Genomic DNA, 23,816 nt, shown 5'->3' on the forward strand with positions numbered 1-23,816 from the left:
TTTCTTTGAAAAAAAGGACATATAAACAAAAAGGGAAACAGGCTATCTTGAGAAGCCTGGGGGAACATATTGCGTTTGTGTTATTCATTTGATAATGAAAAGGAGGAATGAGTTCTCCCGATCATTAATAAACAAATAAAATGCACACTGAAACACTGAATTTGAACATGCTTTTCAGATTTATATATTTAAAATAAAGGACTTTAGGTCAAATAAGTTGTTCTTGTGATTTGTGTCGTACTTTATATTCAAAGGTAAAAGGGTGATGAACACACTTGTTTCTTCCTGTTTTTGTCTTCTTAGTAATCTGGTCGCTGTGTAGTAATGGGTTTATTTGCTCACTCTTGAAGAAGACACAGTCAGTGGGAACTTCCAGTTCTCTGATCAGTCTGTTAGGAATTGGATTTTTCCCCAGACATTAAAGAAAATAGGAGGATGCAGCAAATTGAGGTAGCAGATTATGTTAATGAGCGAACAAGACGTGAGCAGAAATGCAGTGGTGATGCATATCGAAGAGGTAACGACAAACACTATTTTATGGTTTATGAAGTTTTAGACAACACACATTAGTAGGCTTAGCCAAAGATAATCAGACAAACATGGTATTCAGCATGTTGATATAATGTTTGTTAATTAACTTAAGGAACTTTACATTATATCCTAAAAGTTAACAGTAGAATGGAGAGCCTCTCATGACCATTACTGTACACTTATAGTGTTCTCTTTCTATGTGTATTGGTTTCACAGACAGAAAACTCTTTCGGCTGATTTTCCTCATCTTTGGCGTGCTGTGTATGGTACAAGCCATACTCAATGTTTCTCTACGCCTTAAATGTGAGTAAGGTTTCTTGGCATTGTGTAAGTTATAATGTGCTTGGACAGTTGCTTCAACAGCTTCACAATACTGCACACACACACACACACACACACACACACACACACACACACATACCCAGTAGTTTAAAATCTTGCAGTCAAAACATTTTCACAATTATTTGTCTGAAATACTGAATACATTATTTCATTCAACCTATTCATAAATATATTTTAATATATATTTTTGTTTTTACACTATCAGTGCACAAGATATCAAGTCATGTTGAATTCAATGCAACTGGTGTCATTGATCAGAAGAAAGAGGACCAGGGGGAGAAGGATTGTGAGGGGAAGACTTCTCATCATTACAAACTCCTTCAAGAAAGATTCAACGCCTTGACCAGAGACCACGACCTGTGTAAAAACAGAAACACTGAACTGAACAACCGGATAAGGAATATAGAGGATGACAGGAACAGGCTGGAGATTCTGGGAGGCGAGAAGAAATCCTATAATTTCTTCTTCATTTACCTACTGACCCTTGAATTGTAATGTTTTTGTTTAGATTGTTGGACAACCAATGCTATTTAGAACAGCAAATACAAAATATACAGTATAACCTATATAACCTGATTAGCATTAGATTTTTTTTGTGATACTTGCACGAAGGGTTTTAGGTGAGAAAATGTTGTTTAAATATATAACTGCATTTGTAGTTGTAAGCTATTATATACTTATTACAATGTTTAATGAATAGAATACTTAAATTAATTAGATGTCCAAATTGAAGTCAAATGTGTTCTCCCTTGAATATAAAAATGAGTGTAATTTGTGATGGAATTTTTGTTGTTTCATCTTCCAGAGTTGAGTGATGTTTTACCTCAGGCGTGTCCTCCAGGTTGGACAGAAATTAACTCCAGATGTTACTTCCTCTCAACTGAGCAGAAGACTTGGGAGGAAAGCAGGAAAGACTGTCAGAGTAAAGACGCTGACCTGGTGGTGATCAACAGCGAACAGGAAATGGTAGTATATCAGAGTGTGTGTGTGTGTGTGTGTGTGTGTGTGTGTGTGTGTGTGTGTGTGTGTGTGTGTGTGTGTGTGTGTGTGTGTGTGTGTGTGTGTGTGTGTGTGTGTGTGTGTGTGTGTGTGTGGGTTTAGAACTCTTGATGTTGGAGTAATAGTTACTTTTTCTATTATCCCAACAGAGGAGCTTGTACGGGCTGGATGGGGATTCATTAGTCCAGTTCTGGATTGGTCTGTATAAACCAACAGGGACAGTCGGGTGGAACTGGGTAGACGGATCCAAACTGACCCAACTGTAAGGCCTTTTCAATAAACCAGATTTCTCCTGCTATGAAGGTTGATTTAAATAAGACCTCTGTTTCACAGAAATACATGTATTTTTTCTCAGTGCTGGGCTCTAGATATCTTCACAAAGAGATCTGACCTGAGTGGTTAAGGGAGACATAAAAGTTAAAACAAATCAGACAAAGAGAAAGGGATAGAACAAACTAAGAAATAGTGTAAAGTGGTATCTTGATGTTAACGCTTAGCAGGAATTTTGCACCCACTAATTTAACCCTTAGGACAGTGCTCTGAATATACTTGTAGCAGGTCTATGCAAGACATCAATGAAATGCAACACACACATTTTAATCCATTTTATTATGTCCTTTAGATTCTCACAGGCTGTCCAGCTGGATTTCAATCGAAGCAAACGCAAGGAATGTGTGGAGATGTTTAACTACTCATCATGGCCAGCCAGATGGCGCAACCTCAGCTGTAATACCCGGCTCCCCTCACTCTGTGAGAAAGGTGTTAATTATTAAATTAAACTTATTGAAAGAATTCTGAACAATAAACAAATCTCATTGTAAAAGAAGTAATTGAATTGTATTCCTCTTTTCTGTTACATACATACTGAGAGTTTGGGATATTACGGTGTATTTCTCTCTGTGTGGTAGAATATTTTACTTCATAGTAGTTCTAGTCAACACACATTCAAGTAGTATGTTTTGTCAAGGTTAGATTTCCAGAGAGGAAAACCCCTAGCAAGGAGAGGTTTATGCTCTGCAGTTATTGGAGGTCGGAGCTATTTTAAACATACAATCCATCACGTGCACTTCGCACGGCGCCAAACTACGGCTTACTACTCCATCTCTGCGAGTGGGACCCAGGTACCCCTCAAAAAACCCACTGGTATGCTATCCTGGCTCCTAAATGGTGGAGCAAGCTCCCCATTGAAACTCTGCATATCTTCTGTTGCAAACTGAAAATGCATCTGTTTCTTGGCAATTCAATTCTTGCAACAACATTCTTTTTAGAGATTATAGAGAATTATAGATTTAGTTTAGGCCTTTTTTAACAAATTTACCTGCACAACCTACAATGGTATGACTTGCCTGATCTAAATATATATGCACTTTCCTTCGTGGTTTGATTCTTTTAAGTCGCTTTGGATAAAAGCGTCAGCCAAATGAAATGTGATATGATAGAGGAACTAAAAACATTACCAATGATGCAGACAGTTTACAAATCACTGTCATGTCAACCTCAAAAATCATCCAAACCCCTTTTTTCTTTTGAAGATAACCCTTCAAATATATTTTCTGTGTTGAAAAGAACAGGAAAGAGTTTTACTTAAACTACTGCATATATCTATACTCAGGGCCGGTTCTAGCCCATTGGCTGCCCTAAGGCGATATTGAGATTTTTTCGCCCCCCACCCCATGCACGTATATTTTATATAATATAATATTACATTTTCATTCGAAATATGGGTTGGGGCATGTTCATTTAATTCAATGAGGGTTTTATATCCCATGCTTTAAAAAAAAAAAAATTCGTTAATCAATGTTGTTAAAACAAAGATGTGTGCTTAAGGGCGCCACTAGGGGGCGCCCCCCCGCCAATTTGGCGCCCTAGGCGGTCGCCTTGATGGCCTGTAGGAAGAACCGGCCCTGTCTATACTTTTAAAGTACAGCGTCTTCAACATGGCAAAGGCAATCCTTTTTAAACACCATTTTATTAGACAGTAAATTGAAGGGTTTTGTCCTATGTTTCTCCTTCACTACAGTCACAGAGGGACGACTCTTGGTATTATGATTTGGGTAACCTACATGCTTTTCAGCCAACAACAAAATGTTCACTAAACCTTGACAATTATCTCTTGTTATTCAACATCAATCATATATCACTGATGAACAGGTGAATTTAGAGGGAACAACATGCCCAAACAGAAAGACTTCCCGATTTTCTACTCTTCCCCTTTTATAGGAAGTGTTGATGTCCAGCCTCTTTCAGAAAATAGACAGAGCTATTAAATCAACATAAAAACCAGACTTGGTAATACTGCGAGCAATCCTCAAGTTACAACAGTCATAAGATGTCAGGGGACCTGTACACCAAGCCTGGCACTGTCAACAAGGTTTACTATGAGCAGGAGGACAAGGAGAACATGGTGAACATCTACGTGAGTGCAGAAAGCCTGAGAGTTTATGACAACCCATGGCAGGATGACATGTCACCAAACACACCAGAAACTGCAGATACTCAGCAACCAGGTATGGCACATGATGACCATGTAGGTTTGCAAAACTACAGATTTTATTTGCTTATAATCAATGTTTAAATGGAATGTTTGTCTAGTTTTCAATGGGGTACAGCAGTGTGATTTTGTCGACTCTGTTGAAATTTCATATCTCATATTTCATGTATTGCATTATTTGTGCCAGTCGTCCTTGAAAACTCAAGAAAGAGGACTCACGTCAGAAGTTTTTCAGTGTTTCTGTGTGCTGTGTGTCTTCTCCTCCTGGCTGGGATAATTTGCCTCGGGGTCCACAGTGAGTTTTCACTAATTCTGTTTGGCGTCACTTAAAGAAGCGGTTAAAATATGACAAAATATTCAGTTGCTGTTTTGTTGTGTTCCTTCTTACAATAGGAGAAAAAGACAGAGCTGACTGCAGTAGAAAGGTATGCCAAATATTGGAAGATATTGCCAATCTCAAGAACATTAGTGAACAAACAGGCAACACCACTGAGCTCAGCAGGGAAATACACAATTTGTGGAATAAATTTGGCGGTGAGTAACATTTCTACCAGCGTAATCACCTTTTATAAGCTATTTCATCACTTTTTTTTATTTGTTAATTACTAGATTTTTGTTGTATGGGAAGATGAATCAAACCAAAAATAATAACATCCACGATTCTCCGTGTTTCAGTCAGGTTGGTTGTTGTTCAGATTTATAAATACTATTAACATTTATCTCATAAACAGTTTATTGTTGTGTTATTGGGTGGCTCTTAGTCTCAGATGGAAAAACAACATTTCACATAATAAATAAACAATAAAGAATTAACTGGTTTATTTGAATAAAAAACACAAAACAATAGCACTTTACCAACAATTAGTATAATTATGATCACTGGTTGAAAGGATGTCTGAATGTTATACTTGCATTAGAAAGTAGGAAGTAGATGCCAGATGCTCGCCCTACTGTTAATGTGTAGTTCCTCAAAGCACAGTTCCATAGAAACACTTCTTTTTTTGAAGTCATGCATACTATTAGTAGTATTTTACAGAAATATTTTCAGTTTTTTTTTTTCAATATACTTCCATGACCAGTGACCCAATGACTCTAAACCAATGCAGCATTGTATTACTTCCTTCATAAACATAATATCTATTCCACTGCCCTATTAGGACACAACTTTTTATTGAATTTTAGTCTCCCATCTATTCTGTATAAATATGAATTAAAAGTTAAGCATTTAGGACTTTGAAAAGTCAACCAAACCAAACTGTAATATGTCAAAGGATTATAATTAAATATTCCTTTTTGTATCAGGCTGATTCAAACATCTTCTTCTCTGAAACGCAGACAAGAAGTCTATGAAATGTGAGAACCTGGATTATTTACCATAATGAAGAAAACAAGTGGTAAAAGGTGGATGGATGGGATACCGCTGACCACGGAGTATGTGTGTATTTGTTATTCTTGGACATTTTATAATTTCTCTACCGTATTACATCCAAGGCAGTTCATAAAGGTCATATTAAGATTATTTTTTTTATTTACGTTGATGTTGGTTTTAAATCTTATTTTACTTTTTGTGGGTTGTGTTTCAGCTACTGGGCCCAATACGAGTCATATGGAAATCTGATGAATGATGAAGACTGTGCAGAAGAAAACTAAAACATTTGGGAAACAGCTGGAATGATGACTGGTGCCATGTTAGTAAATTACGGATATGTGAGAAGACATTGCCTCTATAACTCTGCATCCAAACCCATACGATAATGTTAAAAGAAACACAGGAACATACTGTATATTGCATTTCCCATTTTAAGAAAATGTGCAGCGACAGTACAAACATAATCTTTAGCAAGCTATAATAGGCAACATTTCTCATTAACATATATAGACATACATTCAGCTTGGTTCACTGCTTTGAATGTTGATTTATTTTTTGTTATGGACTCACCAAACATAACCAATACAATTTTTATTTAAAGTAAAGACCAAAAAAAAGGTTGGCTCTGGCTGATTATATAAACTTTATATTACAGAGGTGAGATGCAATACATTTGTACAAAATAAAAACAAAATAAGTGAAACAAACTTTGCTGCTCATGAATGGGAATTATTAAATAGCCTAAACATGCTTATGTGTATTTTTTTTTGTTGATGAAACATCAAATGCAATTAGATATCAAAGTTAGTAATTCATAAAGGGTTTTTTAGTTCCTCAATGTTCAAATAAGTCGAAAAAGTGTATCAGTCAATTGCAATCATACATTTTAATAAATGATTATTGTGTAATTTCTTTATTCACATATTATGTTTACAATATGTTGCCAAAAGCAGAAGAAGGTTACTACTAAAAGTTGGATAAGACAATCCTCTACCAAAAAATGATGCATTACATAATTAAAAGTTTGCTCAAAGTGTACCACCGTAAACTTCCAACCAAAACAAAGTATGCCATAAAGTTTACCATATACTGTGATATCCCAAAGTTGTATTACATTGCAAGCGGTAGAATCAAATTCCTTTATTTTTCTAAAAGGATCTTTTAATGTTATTTTGTTGTGAGCTGGACGTGCAGCTTTCTCACAGAGCCAGCACTGCAGGAGTCCACAGGGGCGTCGTTCCAGCTGGTCTGCTCAGGTTTGTGGTGATACATCTCCACAGGATCCTAAAATTTATCAGGATTTAGATCAAACTGGCAAAATCGAAATGACAATATAAAGATGGGTGATGAGATGCAGTTAAAAAATGCGTGTATTGCATTTCATTATGTCCAGCATAGACCTGCCAATGATAAATGCAGAGCTCTGTCTTCATTTTCAATTAATAGCTGGTCAGTTTTAACATCTCATTATTTCTTAATTTGATTTTTGATTTAAAATTTCTCATACCTAGTCGGATCAGTTCCCCCTCTCTGGATTAAGAAGAGAAAAAAAATTAAATCAAAAATTACATTTACGTACAAGTACAAATTTTACCTGAACTTTGACAAGTAATTACTTTAATGGCAATGATTGTAAATATTCTATTCATACATATTGTAAGAACATAAAAGCTTACAACAGTCATTAATTATAAAGACATATTTTTAATAATTAAAGATATCTATAAACACAATATTTGACAGATACTTTCTGACCAAAGCCCCTGCTAGTGTCAGAAAATAAATCTGAGGCCAATCAAGTTAATATCACATATTTGCTGTTCTAAATGGCATTGGTTTTCCAAAAAACTAAAGAACGATATTACAATTCAAGGGTCAGTAAGGAAAGGAGGAAGAAATTAAATGAAACCAAAGTGAGTAATAAGACTTAGAGTGATTTCTTCTCACCTCCCAGTTGAATCTTCAGCCTGTTATTCTCATCCTCTATATTCATTATCCTGTTGTTCAGTTCAGTGTTTCTGTTTTCACACAGGTTGTGGTCTCTGGTCAAGGCGTTGAATCTTTCTTGAAGGAGGTTGTAATGATGCGAAGTCTTTCCCTCACAATCCTTCTCCCCCTGGTCCTCTTTCTTCTGATCAATGACACCAGTTGCATTGAATTCAACAGGACTTGATCTCCTGTGCACTGATAGTGAAAAAACAAAAATACATATTAAAATATATTCATTAATAATTTAAAGTATTTTAAATTCATTTTCATGTGTCTTAATTGTATTGTGTGCCTGTACTCTGTCATGTTTACATGCTTTAATGTTGAAAAAGGTCTTTATTTTTCTCATACTGCCTGTGCTGCAGCACCTCTTTTCACCCTCTTTAAATGAGAATAATGTGTTTTTCAGACAAATAATTGTGAAAAAGTTTTAACAGCAAGATTTTAAACTACTGTGTGTGTGTGTGTGTGTGTGTGTGTGTGTGTGTGTGTGTGTGTGTGTGTGTGTGTGTGTGTGTGTGTGTGTGTGTGTGTGTGTGTGTGTGTGTGTGTGTGTGTGTGTGTGTGTGTGTGTGTGTGCAGTATTGTGAAGCTGTTGAAACAATGTCCACGTACATTTTAACTTACGCAATGCCAAGAAACCTTACTCACATGTAAGGCGTAGAGAAACATTGAGTATGGCTTGTACCATACACAGCACGCCAAAGATGAGGAAAATCAGCCGAAAGAGTTTTCTGTCTGTGAAACCAATACATATAGAAAGAGAACACTATAAGTGTAATAGGTAACAGTCATGAGAGGCTCTCCATTCTGCTGTTAACTTTTAGTATACAATGTAAAGTTTCTTAAGTTAATTAACGAAACGTTAACGACACATACGAGACATTTTTATCATCCTAACGGTTGCCTTAATGGATAGTTACATATTTAACAACTTGAGTCTTATTCTTCAAGCCTCTACCCTATCAGTTCTTAATCCAAAATTAATGGATGGCGTTACTACAATGACGTGCAATGAAAAATGAAAGAAGTGACAATCAGTGGGGTATTAACAACACATAAAAGTTTTTCCTGCTATGGTTTCTTCTGTTCAGAAGAGGGGTTTAACGAACATTATATCAACATGCTGAATATCATGTTTACTATATGTGTTGTCTAAAACTTCATAAACCATAAAATAATGTTTGTCGTTACCTCTTAGATATGCATCCCCACTGCGTTTCTGCTCACGTCTTGGTCGCTCATTATCATAATCTGCTAACTCGATTTGCTGCATCCTCCTGTTTTCCTTAATGTTTATTGAAAAATAGAATTCTTAACACTCTGTTCAGTGAACTGGATGTTTACACTAACTGTGTCTTCTTCCAGAGTGGGGAGATAAGTTCATTGCAACACAAATGTAAAAGATGACTTAACAAGGAAGTAAAGAGTATGCCGAAATATCTCACACCGAAATCTACTGTGGCAATTTATATTTGTATATTTAAAAGCCTTTGACACATGCCGTTTAATCTCCATTTAACATTTAATGTTATACTCCTATTTCCATTTTTGTGTTAACATCACTTACCATAAGCATGGTTGAGATTTTGCTTCTTGAGTGTCAGTCTCAATTATTTTTATTTAAAGTAAAGACCAAAAAAAAGGTTGGCTCTGGCTGATTATATAAACTTTATATTACAGAGGTGAGATGCAATACATTTGTACAAAATAAAAACAAAATAAGTGAAACAAACTTTGCTGCTCATGAATGGGAATTATTAAATAGCCTAAACATGCTTATGTGTATTTTTTTTTGTTGATGAAACATCAAATGCAATTAGATATCAAAGTTAGTAATTCATAAAGGGTTTTTTAGTTCCTCAATGTTCAAATAAGTCGAAAAAGTGTATCAGTCAATTGCAATCATACATTTTAATAAATGATTATTGTGTAATTTCTTTATTCACATATTATGTTTACAATATGTTGCCAAAAGCAGAAGAAGGTTACTACTAAAAGTTGGATAAGACAATCCTCTACCAAAAAATGATGCATTACATAATTAAAAGTTTGCTCAAAGTGTACCACCGTAAACTTCCAACCAAAACAAAGTATGCCATAAAGTTTACCATATACTGTGATATCCCAAAGTTGTATTACATTGCAAGCGGTAGAATCAAATTCCTTTATTTTTCTAAAAGGATCTTTTAATGTTATTTTGTTGTGAGCTGGACGTGCAGCTTTCTCACAGAGCCAGCACTGCAGGAGTCCACAGGGGCGTCGTTCCAGCTGGTCTGCTCAGGTTTGTGGTGATACATCTCCACAGGATCCTAAAATTTATCAGGATTTAGATCAAACTGGCAAAATCGAAATGACAATATAAAGATGGGTGATGAGATGCAGTTAAAAAATGCGTGTATTGCATTTCATTATGTCCAGCATAGACCTGCCAATGATAAATGCAGAGCACTGTCTTCATTTTCAATTAATAGCTGGTCAGTTTTAACATCTCATTATTTCTTAATTTGATTTTTGATTTAAAATTTCTCATACCTAGTCGGATCAGTTCCCCCTCTCTGGATTAAGAAGAGAAAAAAAATTAAATCAAAAATTACATTTACGTACAAGTACAAATTTTACCTGAACTTTGACAAGTAATTACTTTAATGGCAATGATTGTAAATATTCTATTCATACATATTGTAAGAACATAAAAGCTTACAACAGTCATTAATTATAAAGACATATTTTTAATAATTAAAGATATCTATAAACACAATATTTGACAGATACTTTCTGACCAAAGCCCCTGCTAGTGTCAGAAAATAAATCTGAGGCCAATCAAGTTAATATCACATATTTGCTGTTCTAAATGGCATTGGTTTTCCAAAAAACTAAAGAACGATATTACAATTCAAGGGTCAGTAAGGAAAGGAGGAAGAAATTAAATGAAACCAAAGTGAGTAATAAGACTTAGAGTGATTTCTTCTCACCTCCCAGTTGAATCTTCAGCCTGTTATTCTCATCCTCTATATTCATTATCCTGTTGTTCAGTTCAGTGTTTCTGTTTTCACACAGGTTGTGGTCTCTGGTCAAGGCGTTGAATCTTTCTTGAAGGAGGTTGTAATGATGCGAAGTCTTTCCCTCACAATCCTTCTCCCCCTGGTCCTCTTTCTTCTGATCAATGACACCAGTTGCATTGAATTCAACAGGACTTGATCTCCTGTGCACTGATAGTGAAAAAACAAAAATACATATTAAAATATATTCATTAATAATTTAAAGTATTTTAAATTCATTTTCATGTGTCTTAATTGTATTGTGTGCCTGTACTCTGTCATGTTTACATGCTTTAATGTTGAAAAAGGTCTTTATTTTTCTCATACTGCCTGTGCTGCAGCACCTCTTTTCACCCTCTTTAAATGAGAATAATGTGTTTTTCAGACAAATAATTGTGAAAAAGTTTTAACAGCAAGATTTTAAACTACTGTGTGTGTGTGTGTGTGTGTGTGTGTGTGTGTGTGTGTGTGTGTGTGTGTGTGTGTGTGTGTGTGTGTGTGTGTGTGTGTGTGTGTGTGTGTGTGTGTGTGCAGTATTGTGAAGCTGTTGAAACAATGTCCTAGTACATTTTAACTTACGCAATGCCAAGAAACCTTACTCACATGTAAGGCGTAGAGAAACATTGAGTATGGCTTGTACCATACACAGCACGCCAAAGATGAGGAAAATCAGCCGAAAGAGTTTTCTGTCTGTGAAACCAATACATATAGAAAGAGAACACTATAAGTGTAATAGGTAACAGTCATGAGAGGCTCTCCATTCTGCTGTTAACTTTTAGTATACAATGTAAAGTTTCTTAAGTTAATTAACGAAACGTTAACGACACATACGAGACATTTTTATCATCCTAACGGTTGCCTTAATGGATAGTTACATATTTAACAACTTGAGTCTTATTCTTCAAGCCTCTACCCTATCAGTTCTTAATCCAAAATTAATGGATGGCGTTACTACAATGACGTGCAATGAAAAATGAAAGAAGTGACAATCAGTGGGGTATTAACAACACATAAAAGTTTTTCCTGCTATGGTTTCTTCTGTTCAGAAGAGGGGTTTAACGAACATTATATCAACATGCTGAATATCATGTTTACTAATATGTGTTGTCTAAAACTTCATAAACCATAAAATAATGTTTGTCGTTACCTCTTAGATATGCATCCCCACTGCGTTTCTGCTCACGTCTTGGTCGCTCATTATCATAATCTGCTAACTCGATTTGCTGCATCCTCCTGTTTTCCTTAATGTTTATTGAAAAATAGAATTCTTAACACTCTGTTCAGTTAACTGGATGTTTACACTAACTGTGTCTTCTTCCAGAGTGGGGAGATAAGTTCATTGCAACACAAATGTAAAAGATGACTTAACAAGGAAGTAAAGAGTATGCCGAAATATCTCACACCGAAATCTACTGTGGCAATTTATATTTGTATATTTAAAAGCCTTTGACACATGCCGTTTAATCTCCATTTAACATTTAATGTTATACTCCTATTTCCATTTTTGTGTTAACATCACTTACCATAAGCATGGTTGAGATTTTGCTTCTTGAGTGTCAGTCTCAATTATTTTTATTTAAAGTAAAGACCAAAAAAAAGGTTGGCTCTGGCTGATTATATAAACTTTATATTACAGAGGTGAGATGCAATACATTTGTACAAAATAAAAAACAAAATAAGTGAAACAAACTTTGCTGCTCATGAATGGGAATTATTAAATAGCCTAAACATGCTTATGTGTATTTTTTTTTGTTGATGAAACATCAAATGCAATTAGATATCAAAGTTAGTAATTCATAAAGGGTTTTTTAGTTCCTCAATGTTCAAATAAGTCGAAAAAGTGTATCAGTCAATTGCAATCATACATTTTAATAAATGATTATTGTGTAATTTCTTTATTCACATATTATGTTTACAATATGTTGCCAAAAGCAGAAGAAGGTTACTACTAAAAGTTGGATAAGACAATCCTCTACCAAAAAATGATGCATTACATAATTAAAAGTTTGCTCAAAGTGTACCACCGTAAACTTCCAACCAAAACAAAGTATGCCATAAAGTTTACCATATACTGTGATATCCCAAAGTTGTATTACATTGCAAGCGGTAGAATCAAATTCCTTTATTTTTCTAAAAGGATCTTTTAATGTTATTTTGTTGTGAGCTGGACGTGCAGCTTTCTCACAGAGCCAGCACTGCAGGAGTCCACAGGGGCGTCGTTCCAGCTGGTCTGCTCAGGTTTGTGGTGATACATCTCCACAGGATCCTAAAATTTATCAGGATTTAGATCAAACTGGCAAAATCGAAATGACAATATAAAGATGGGTGATGAGATGCAGTTAAAAAATGCGTGTATTGCATTTCATTATGTCCAGCATAGACCTGCCAATGATAAATGCAGAGCACTGTCTTCATTTTCAATTAATAGCTGGTCAGTTTTAACATCTCATTATTTCTTAATTTGATTTTTGATTTAAAATTTCTCATACCTAGTCGGATCAGTTCCCCCTCTCTGGATTAAGAAGAGAAAAAAAATTAAATCAAAAATTACATTTACGTACAAGTACAAATTTTACCTGAACTTTGACAAGCAATTACTTTAATGGCAATGATTGTAAATATTCTATTCATACATATTGTAAGAACATAAAAGCTTACAACAGTCATTAATTATAAAGACATATTTTTAATAATTAAAGATATCTATAAACACAATATTTGACAGATACTTTCTGACCAAAGCCCCTGCTAGTGTCAGAAAATAAATCTGAGGCCAATCAAGTTAATATCACATATTTGCTGTTCTAAATGGCATTGGTTTTCCAAAAAACTAAAGAACGATATTACAATTCAAGGGTCAGTAAGGAAAGGAGGAAGAAATTAAATGAAACCAAAGTGAGTAATAAGACTTAGAGTGATTTCTTCTCACCTCCCAGTTGAATCTTCAGCCTGTTATTCTCATCCTCTATATTCATTATCCTGTTGTTCAGTTCAGTGTTTCTGTTTTCACACAGGTTGTGGTCTCTGGTCAAGGCGTTGAATCTTTCTTGAAGGAGGTTGTAATGATGCGAAGTCTTTCCCTCACAATCCTTCTCCCCCTGGTCCTCTTTCTTCTGATCAATGACACCAGTGTGCACTGATAGTGAAAAAACAAAAATACATATTAAAATATATTCATTAATAATTTAAAGTATTTTAAATTCATTTTCATGTGTCTTAATTGTATTGTGTGCCTGTACTCTGTCATGTTTACATGCTTTAATGTTGAAAAAGGTCTTTATTTTTCTCATACTGCCTGTGCTGCAGCATCTCTTTTCACCCTCTTTAAATGAGAATAATGTGTTTTTCAGACAAATAATTGTGAAAAAGTTTTAACAGCAAGATTTTAAACTACTGTGTGTGTGTGTGTGTGTGTGTGTGTGTGTGTGTGTGTGTGTGTGTGTGTGTGTGTGTGTGTGTGTGTGTGTGTGTGTGTGTGTGTGTGTGTGTGTGTGTGTGCAGTATTGTGAAGCTGTTGAAACAATGTCCACGTACATTTTAACTTACGCAATGCCAAGAAACCTTACTCACATGTAAGGCGTAGAGAAACATTGAGTATGGCTTGTACCATACACAGCACGCCAAAGATGAGGAAAATCAGCCGAAAGAGTTTTCTGTCTGTGAAACCAATACATATAGAAAGAGAACACTATAAGTGTAATAGGTAACAGTCATGAGAGGCTCTCCATTCTGCTGTTAACTTTTAGTATACAATGTAAAGTTTCTTAAGTTAATTAACGAAACGTTAACGACACATACGAGACATTTTTATCATCCTAACGGTTGCCTTAATGGATAGTTACATATTTAACAACTTGAGTCTTATTCTTCAAGCCTCTACCCTATCAGTTCTTAATCCAAAATTAATGGATGGCGTTACTACAATGACGTGCAATGAAAAATGAAAGAAGTGACAATCAGTGGGGTATTAACAACACATAAAAGTTTTTCCTGCTATGGTTTCTTCTGTTCAGAAGAGGGGTTTAACGAACATTATATCAACATGCTGAATATCATGTTTACTAATGTGTTGTCTAAAACTTCATAAACCATAAAATAATGTTTGTCGTTACCTCTTAGATATGCATCCCCACTGCGTTTCTGCTCACGTCTTGGTCGCTCATTATCATAATCTGCTAACTCGATTTGCTGCATCCTCCTGTTTTCCTTAATGTTTATTGAAAAATAGAATTCTTAACACTCTGTTCAGTTAACTGGATGTTTACACTAACTGTGTCTTCTTCCAGAGTGGGGAGATAAGTTCATTGCAACACAAATGTAAAAGATGACTTAACAAGGAAGTAAAGAGTATGCCGAAATATCTCACACCGAAATCTACTGTGGCAATTTATATTTGTATATTTAAAAGCCTTTGACACATGCCGTTTAATCTCCATTTAACATTTAATGTTATACTCCTATTTCCATTTTTGTGTTAACATCACTTACCATAAACATTGGTTGAGATTTTGCTTCTTGAGTGTCAGTCTCAATTATTCTGCTTCATGTGTCATTTTAGCAAATATGCCCAATACGGCTCCCTCTGACCTCGAATATGCGGGGTCTTTGGCAGGCTCTATACAGTATGAATGTATGTCTATATCTTGTATTGAGTGGTGTTTAATAAACATATGTATCTGAGTCAGCATGAGGTGTCCTCTCCACTCTGAGCACACACTACTGCTGACCCAACTTTCCAAAGAACAAATTCAGCGAATGATAATGGTTATGTAATATGTGTGACTAATATATACAGAGGTGGTATTCGATGTCTGATGCCTTTCCTTCCAGAAAATGCCCACAATCATTTTCTCTGGTCTCTTTCTTGAGATATTCAGAAACCATGCACCTTATCTGTAAACACTAGTTTTTCCGTCCTTTTTTTTAAAACCATAAGTCACAATATTACAACCTGTATTGTATGTGTACTGTAACCTCATCTGCACCCTATCTACTATTTGCACTTCCTGGTTATATACCAACTGCATTTCGTTGTACTGTACTATGTTCAACAATAAAGGTGAATCTGATCCAAATGGACTAAATAAGGAAGACGTTATGTGAAAGGATAAATAAGAGGTAAATAACAAATTCCCAATCAATCAAAAATATCTCCATTCAGCGGGTAAAATATGGCAAGCTTTTGAGCAATCTGAAACCTCTATGGACTCTGCAACCATGTACCTAAAGAACAGGACAAATAAATAGTTCCACGGGTGTGCCAAACGTTGTATCACTTTACTCCGCGCAGTGATACAATGTTATCCGCCCCACATGACCTCACTTCCGTCTCTCCAGACATATTTTTGTCTGTGGGCATTTTCTTTTTGTTTTGCCTTTGCCGATTTCAGCTCTTCGAACTATCTTGTTTAGTTGAATCGGATTTAAACGAAGTGTAAATCAAACACAGTAGTTTGCCGCATAATGCCTGGATTTTCAGACAGAGACCGTGGCAGAGATAGAGGGTAAGTGAAGTGACAGCGGAGGGTTTTCTGATCGTTTACCGACCAGCCTTAGCACCGTTGTCAGGGATCAAAACAACACCGCTGTCCTGTAGTCCATGTCGACACTCGTTGTTATACGCCTACATTTGAGCAGTAAAATATAACACACACTTTTTAATTCGGTCAAGCGTCCCTGCATTTTCGCGTCGTAAATGTTTTCCATTTTCCTGTCTGTTGGAGGTAAAATGGCAGCTGATGACAGCTCTGTGTCCGCGGCCGAGCAGCCTGCAGCCGGCCTGGCTGTTACCATGTGACGCAGTCGGTGCTCTCATCACAAAGCAAGATCTGTGTCGCAGAAGACCAATTTATAGCTTTTCCATTAATCAATCAATCAGTCAATCAATCTAGTGTCAACTACAATGTCCCGTACTGAAGGTAAAGCTGAGCCCCATGCTGTCAGTATCCATCTCACGTGAGCAATATGACAGTTTAATGTTTCCTCAAGGGCTTTGTATGTGTATGCAAATATTCAAGGGCTATACATATAAACGTGGCACTGCAAGTGTCTGATTTGTTAAGCACCAATTGCATGGGTTAACTTTGTGTGTTTGGAAGATTGTCTCCTCATTCACAAAGGTAAAAGCCTCTTGCCATTTGTTTACTTTTGTTAATGTGTAGCTAGAACACAGGGAGAGGGGAAATACTGCATACCTGTAGTTCACCATACTGTGTTAAAGGGTCATTCCAGTTATTTATATTGCATGTCAGGGGACTGTTGAGAAATATTTTATAAATATATATAACATAAAAAATGAGCAGAAATGACATGGCAGAGATATTCTGATTTGAAATCCTTGTATGAATCTTAGTACAAAAATGCTACGTTCCTAATTCCTAATATGCAATCAATATAATTTCCTCTTTCAAACCATGCAAAGCCTGCATCGATTAGCCGAGGTAAAGTGTAGTGATCATCAGGGGAATTCAAACTTGACAACTTTTACAGACTGTGTAGTACTACTCACGGCTAGTTAATTGACTTGACTTGGATTACCCCTTTTAATTAGTACCATGATCTCTGACACTACATCATTCTGTGTGTCTCTGTCTTTTACAAAAGGTATGGTGGAGGACCCCCTCGTTTTGGTGGCGGTAGCGGTGGAGGCAGTAGGGGCGGACCTCCTCCAGGAAAATTTGGCAATCCTGGTGAGAGGCTGCGGAAGAAGCACTGGAACCTTGATGAGCTTCCAAAGTTTCAAAAGAACTTTTACCAGGAACATTCAGATTCAACTCGCAGACCACTTGTAAGACCTCCTTTTAGCTTTTTTCATTTTTTATGTTTTTATTATTGCAGGCTTGTAAATATATGTATTCTAAATGTTTGTTAATGATTTCTTTCAATTCCAGCAAGAAATTGAACAGTATCGAAGAAGCAAAGAAGTTACTGTCAAAGGCAGGGATTGCCCCAAACCAATTATAAAATTCCATGAAGCTGCATTTCCAAGTGAGTGCGTGCTCCACTTTTTACCTGATCAATGTGTTATTGTCTAAAAGTTTTACTTTCAACATTTTTACCTTGCATATCTTCCCTCTTCAGATTACGTCATGGAAGTAATTGTCAAACAGAACTGGACTGATCCAACTCCAATTCAGTCTCAGGGGTGGCCAGTTGCGCTGAGTGGCAAAGACATGGTTGGAATCGCTCAAACAGGGTCTGGGAAAACCCTTGCTGTAAGTGAATTATTTTCAATAAAAAAACAAAATTCTACTATGCACCTATTCTTTTGGCAAATGCTTAGACCGCTAACGAAGCGTTTTTATTGCGGGACTAAGTTCATGACACTGACGCCAAGAGGGACTGACTGATTGAACCGAACTACACAGAAATAATGTAAACAAACATTGTTAACATTTGTCAGACGAGGGAAGATCCTGCCATGTTGTACAAGACATTGATTGCTAAGGAGTTGGCTGCACATTGGATCACTGATGCATGTACTCAATGAGTCAAGATGTGTTTGAGAGATTAGTTATTTTCATTCTCTTTCTTTAGTATCTTCTTCCTGCAATTGTGCACATTCAACATCAACCATTCTTGGAGCATGGAGATGGACCTATAGTAAGTACACTTGAAAATCTATTGATCTAGTGTTTCATCTGACCTGCTGTGTCTCTATTGGCACAAGATGATATTGATAGAGTTCAAAATAATATTTTGTTAAAGCGCAGAAAATGATTTTCAGAATATTATAGCTAAAGGCCCAGGTGATGCCCAGTGTTTATATCATGATGATTCATGATATAAAGATGAAATGGTTCATCACTTTAAACAGGATGTCACTGCATAGCCAACATTAGTTAAAAAGGGAAGCTGCTATCTTAAATGTTGTGATTTTGTTTCTTGCATTTCACCTGGTTGCAAGGAAAACAAACCCCGATGGTGTACAAAAATTACCATTACTATTTCACGAGGGTATCAACAGGGTAACCCCCTATTTGGAATGGGGGCAGATAAATTGTTAATGATTCAGCTTGGCATGCTATAATGAGCCAGTCTAAATGGGGCATTTGTTGTTCTGGTCGGCACAATCATTTTTTCTACCATGAAAAGATAAACACAAACGTACTGGTCAAACCCTTGTATACATTGATCTTTTTTTTTATGTGAGGGATGCCTTACACAAATAATTATTTTTGAAAAATTGTGTCCGTCTATTTTCAGTGCTTGGTGCTGGCACCGACCCGTGAGCTAGCTCAGCAGGTGCAACAGGTGGCTGCTGAATACGGCAGGGCCTCCCGTCTCAAGAGCACCTGTATCTACGGTGGTGCGCCTAAAGGGCCACAAATCAGGGACCTTGAGAGGGGTATGCTGACTTTATCATTTCCCACTATGAAGATATAAGTCATTTCATTTCACTCACCTCTGCCATCGATCATTTATTTTATGAATCAATATTTTATTGCTTTTATTTTAAATATACAATACTACGTTTTCCCTTCATTTGTTTTTTAGGTGTAGAGATTTGCATCGCTACCCCAGGTCGTCTCATTGACTTCCTGGAGTGTGGTAAGACTAATTTGCGTCGTTGTACCTATCTGGTGCTGGATGAAGCAGACCGCATGCTGGACATGGGATTTGAACCTCAGATCCGCAAGATAGTGGAACAAATTCGGGTAGGTTGTGTTATTTCCTTTCACTTTTGAGAAAATTGATATTCTCATTGGTTTGGTCTCATAGTAAAGTAAAGTGTTGCACTACCAACATTTCTATAACCCTGCTGCTTTATTCATGAGAAAATGTTAGGAATTAAATACATAGGCACACAAGTTGACCAAATGACATGTGACCGATACTCATATGTCAGGCTTTCCCAGATACAAGATATTCAACAGGTTAATTTAGTTATTTAACGGATAAATATTTACTTTCAAGCCGCATCCTTTTTTTCCCTACCAGCCAGACCGTCAGACCCTGATGTGGAGCGCCACATGGCCTAAGGAAGTTCGCCAGCTGGCTGAGGACTTCCTGAAGGACTACGTTCAGATCAACATTGGCGCACTGCAGCTCAGTGCCAACCACAACATCCTGCAGATAGTTGATGTTTGCAATGACATGGAGAAGGAGGATAAGTGAGTCAAGGATTCCTACCTCCTTTCTTAGTGTGATGGGGGGAGGAAAATGATCTTTTGGTCCTTTGCCAGACGTTTTCCATTGATCCACTTCTCTGAAAACCTTGTTTCATATTCACATAGTTAAAGAACAATTGTTTATTTAATCTTCAGTGTGTGACTGTACTGCATCAGTAGAAACATCATGATCATCGGGTGAAATAATTATTTAGCATCTACTTGGTTTTATTCTTATCGTTTTATCTCTTCTGTGCCAGACTGATCCGTTTGCTGGAGGAGATAATGAGTGAAAAGGAGAACAAGACCATTATATTTGTGGAGACAAAAAGGCGTTGTGACGAGCTCACCAGGAGGATGAGAAGAGATGGGTAAGGATCTCCTCTTCCTTCCACTTAAATAAATGATTGTCCTTTTTTTTGTTATTCTGCTGTTCATCTGGACAGGTAACATTCAGGCTATGCCCAATGATAACTTGTCTTTGTTACTTGTTGCTCGATAGTGTTTAATGTCCAATATGTCTGTCACAGGTGGCCAGCAATGGGAATTCATGGAGATAAGAGCCAGCAGGAAAGAGACTGGGTTCTTAATGGTGAGATGTAATAAATAGCATTACAGGTTACAATTTCAAAATAGCCACGTTAAACAATCCTTCTTACAAGCTGCTCTGCACTTCAATTGAATACAATTAAATACTGTCCCTCTCCCTTCAGAGTTCAGATATGGCAAAGCTCCAATCCTCATCGCTACCGATGTGGCCTCCCGTGGCTTGGGTCAGTATGATATTGAGTAGCACCACTTTTTCTTTTATCAGTGTTTCACTTTTCTTAAAGAAAGTGGGTTTGCTTTCTTTAACATTTCTATGCATTTTCTGAGTTTTTCTCACCTTAAGGTGCAGTCTTTGTGGCAGGCGCTAGGCATGACAGTCCCAGGCCTCGAGAGGGAGAAGGATGACATATTGGAAGTGCTCAACTGGCTTGCCACCCAGTGGGCCTAGAGAGGTGAAAGCTCTGTGTGCCAGTGATCTTCAAAAGGCTGTGTGGCTAAGCCTTTGTCACTGATATGGTGTTGACACACACATCTGTTCTCTGTCCATGGATTTCACCTGACAAATGCCATCCAGCTGTTTCCAACTCAAACCTAAAAGAAAAAAAAAAGATATGCTTTATGTTGTGACTTTTGCCTTGCATGCTTTTGTGTTAGAGAGCGCTGTATTGCAAGTCACTTGTTTGAGATTTGGAACAATAGTTACCTTTCGGAGCTTGTATCACATAGCATGGGTAAGCTTTCAGTTGTTTTCTTTCCCGTCAAAGTGCTGGATTTTCTTGAAATGGAGAGAGCAGTTTGAAATATTTTATTTGTCTCTGAAAATTGATGAGACCTGGCACATGTGTTTAGGGGGTAGTGGGAACATCTAGTGAGAGTGAGACAGCTCAAACCAAAGTTCCTCCCTCGCCTGCGTTTTAAAGTCATGTCGAGACCTGCCAACGAGAGACATTTTCTCAAGTGAACACTGGCTTCTTGGAAGATCTTGCCTTGATGAGACTGATGAAGGGGGCGGGGAGAATTCTTCCGTGCTCGGTGAGGGGTCCCACAGGGTTCAATGCTTGGGCCTTTGTCATTTTTTTTGAAGGGGCCCCTGTTCAAATTAGAACTTGGTCTATTTTGTCTTGGCAAGACTTGCAGTGCGGCCTTTAATATCAAGCTTCTTTTGAGAGTGTACTGGGAAAAATGGACCTGCAAAAATGTACCCCTGAATGGTCCTATATTGGCACATGAGGAGGCCCCAGTGCACATCGAGGCCCAACTGCGTAGAAGCTCCTGGATGTCACTTGACAATTTGTGGGGGATTTCGCTGCATTGGGAAAGGACTAGTGAATGCATACTCCTTTATGGTAAGACTTAAATCCATTTTTTTTTCCTCCCTTGGTTAACAAAAGGGAGAGTGAATGTCTTTTTTGGATCTTTTTGATTATGGTAAGCAATTGGAGTGTGCATCGTTTCTCTCTTCCCACAGTAGTATTCCCATGGAGTAGATGTATACACAATCTTATGTTGTATTAACATTTTCCCTCCACAGCCTAACGACCGTTTTCTTCCCCCATCTTTCACAGTTGCTAATTTTCCCCTTTGATCTGGCTGTTGTGGTGTGCAAAATCCTTTGTGGCCTCCATGTTTTGTTTTGCCACACTGCAACACTTTCACAGATGTGGAGGATGTGAAATTTGTCATCAATTATGACTACCCTAACTCCTCCGAGGATTATATCCATCGCATTGGACGCACAGCCCGGAGTCAAAAAACGGGCACAGCCTACACCTTCTTCACCCCCAACAACATGAAACAAGCCAGTGACCTGATCGCTGTGCTGCGCGAGGCCAACCAGGCCATTAACCCCAAGCTGATCCAGATGGCAGAGGACAGAGGAGGTAAAATCTGATACTTGTGTTTATTAATGGTTGTCAGGGAAGATGCAGTATATTTTTGGTAGCTATGAGAAATGGTATTTAGTCTCAACTTTATTATGCCCCCAGCTGATTTATTTGTCTATTCGTTGACTGATTTATATTGTATGCATCTTTATTTAGAATGTATATCCATGAACACAAACAAAGTTTAAATTACCCCTTTTAAGTCATTGAGATTTTTCTCATGTCAGATCAGTCTATAAAGGTTTGATTTCATTTTAGATGTTGATATATCCATGTCTGGAAAGGGCTTAATTTATCTTCCACTCTCCTGTCTCCATCTCATGCAGGTCGAGGAAGGGGGGGAAGAGGTGGCTACAAGGATGACCGTCGGGATAGGTATTCTGGGGGTGGGCGGAGCAACTTTGGAGGTAGTAGCTACAGGGACAGGGAAGGGGATAGAGGGTTTGGTGGTGGGCCGAAGAGTGCCTTTGGTGGCAATAAGGCGCAGAATGGTGGCAGCTATGGAGGCAGTGGTAATTCTAGTGGTAGTTATGGAAACAACAACTATAACAACAGTAATGGACAGGGTAATTTTGGTGCTCCAACAAACCAGGTGGGTGCGTTTGGTAACCAAAGCTTCCAGGGCCCCCCTCAGTTTGGGGGTATGCAGAGGGCCGCTCAGAATGGCATGAACCATCCACCATTCCCATTCAACTCTCAGCCACCACCACAGGCCCAACAGGCTCCACCACCACCAATGGTGCCCTACCCCATGCCACCACCCTTCCCACAGTAGATAAGTTATGCGCACAATAAATGGAACCAACATGATTTTGGTTTAGTCTTGAAATATTACAGTATGGTTATTATTATTATTGTTATTATGATTATGATTATTATTGTCCTTTGTACTGTTTAACTTTGTTTTGCTTACAGCAGGGTTGGAATTATCCAGTAAACCCAGAGCATTATTTTGGAGTCATAAAAAAAATCTCCTAATGTGCAATTATGATTGCAGCACTTTTCCTTGACTGTTTTTTGTTACATTCCTGAGTAATATATTTTTACTAGGTAATGCTGTGTTTTCACTTTTCAGTCGTCTGTTTTAATAGTGATGTTATGAAGATCATTTAAAAAGGGTGAGTGTGACCCTTTTAAATAAAAAGAAGAACACGGGATCTCTGTGTTGTGTTTTCTGTATGGGAAAGTAGGATTAATAGAACTATTAAAACTTGGATTGTTTTTAATATAGACCTTGGCGTATCAAACCATATGTGTGAACCTAGCTATATTACAAATGACTAATTCCTGAGGAGATTTATGACGTTACCTTAAAGGTTACAAAGGGAGTAGGAACAAAGGCAGATGGACAGAAAAAAAAGGCACTTTGCCATTGGTGTTCTAAGATTGAGCTTATTTTACAAGAAACATTTTGGAGCCACCAGTGTTACCCGGATACTGAGGTAATTTCCTTAAATAATATTCTCCTCGATATTAGATAGCTAGTATTAAAACTTTAAAATGATTACTATA

At 37.2% G+C, this 23,816-nt stretch overlaps 2 protein-coding genes across 3 annotated transcripts; both read left to right on the top strand.

The window, feature by feature from the left end:
• The first annotated feature begins 319 nt into the window (after positions 1–319).
• On the top strand, positions 320–2,698 carry LOC134864406 (C-type lectin domain family 4 member A-like). 2 transcript variants are annotated; one of them, XM_063883342.1, is made up of 6 exons: positions 320–517; positions 748–834; positions 1,079–1,312; positions 1,679–1,839; positions 2,022–2,134; positions 2,495–2,698. In XM_063883342.1, the coding sequence occupies exons 1-6, from the start codon at positions 436–438 to the stop codon at positions 2,643–2,645; spliced, it is 828 nt and encodes a 275-aa protein (XP_063739412.1). In that variant the 5' UTR covers positions 320–435; the 3' UTR covers positions 2,646–2,698. The 2 variants fall into 2 exon arrangements, with proteins under 2 accessions (XP_063739412.1, XP_063739413.1); XM_063883343.1 differs by having other exon boundaries at positions 344–517; positions 1,132–1,312.
• Positions 2,699–16,057: 13,359 nt separating this feature from the next.
• On the top strand, positions 16,058–23,461 carry LOC134865249 (probable ATP-dependent RNA helicase DDX5). Its single transcript, XM_063884729.1, has 13 exons — positions 16,058–16,266; positions 17,366–17,549; positions 17,653–17,749; positions 17,843–17,976; positions 18,299–18,364; positions 18,968–19,109; positions 19,259–19,419; positions 19,703–19,875; positions 20,133–20,243; positions 20,403–20,464; positions 20,586–20,645; positions 22,080–22,301; positions 22,631–23,461. The coding sequence occupies exons 1-13, from the start codon at positions 16,226–16,228 to the stop codon at positions 23,077–23,079; spliced, it is 1,902 nt and encodes a 633-aa protein (XP_063740799.1). The 5' UTR covers positions 16,058–16,225; the 3' UTR covers positions 23,080–23,461.
• Positions 23,462–23,816: the final 355 nt, after the last annotated feature.

Source organism: Eleginops maclovinus, chromosome 5 (genome assembly GCF_036324505.1).
Source record: "Eleginops maclovinus isolate JMC-PN-2008 ecotype Puerto Natales chromosome 5, JC_Emac_rtc_rv5, whole genome shotgun sequence".
Classification (NCBI taxonomy): domain Eukaryota; kingdom Metazoa; phylum Chordata; class Actinopteri; order Perciformes; family Eleginopidae; genus Eleginops; species Eleginops maclovinus.

Excerpts from the sequence above, each read along its gene's own strand:
- LOC134864406 (XM_063883342.1), top strand. The coding sequence starts at position 436 with ATGCAGCAAATTGAGGTAGCAGATTATGTTAATGAGCGAACAAGACGT. Across the intron at positions 1,840-2,021 it reads TCAACAGCGAACAGGAAATG|AGGAGCTTGTACGGGCTGGA; the intron begins GTAGTATATCAG and ends TTATCCCAACAG. Across the intron at positions 2,135-2,494 it reads GGATCCAAACTGACCCAACT|ATTCTCACAGGCTGTCCAGC; the intron begins GTAAGGCCTTTT and ends TATGTCCTTTAG.
- LOC134865249 (XM_063884729.1), top strand. The coding sequence starts at position 16,226 with ATGCCTGGATTTTCAGACAGAGACCGTGGCAGAGATAGAGG. Across the intron at positions 17,750-17,842 it reads CCATGAAGCTGCATTTCCAA|ATTACGTCATGGAAGTAATT; the intron begins GTGAGTGCGTGC and ends TTCCCTCTTCAG. Across the intron at positions 19,876-20,132 it reads GACATGGAGAAGGAGGATAA|ACTGATCCGTTTGCTGGAGG; the intron begins GTGAGTCAAGGA and ends CTTCTGTGCCAG.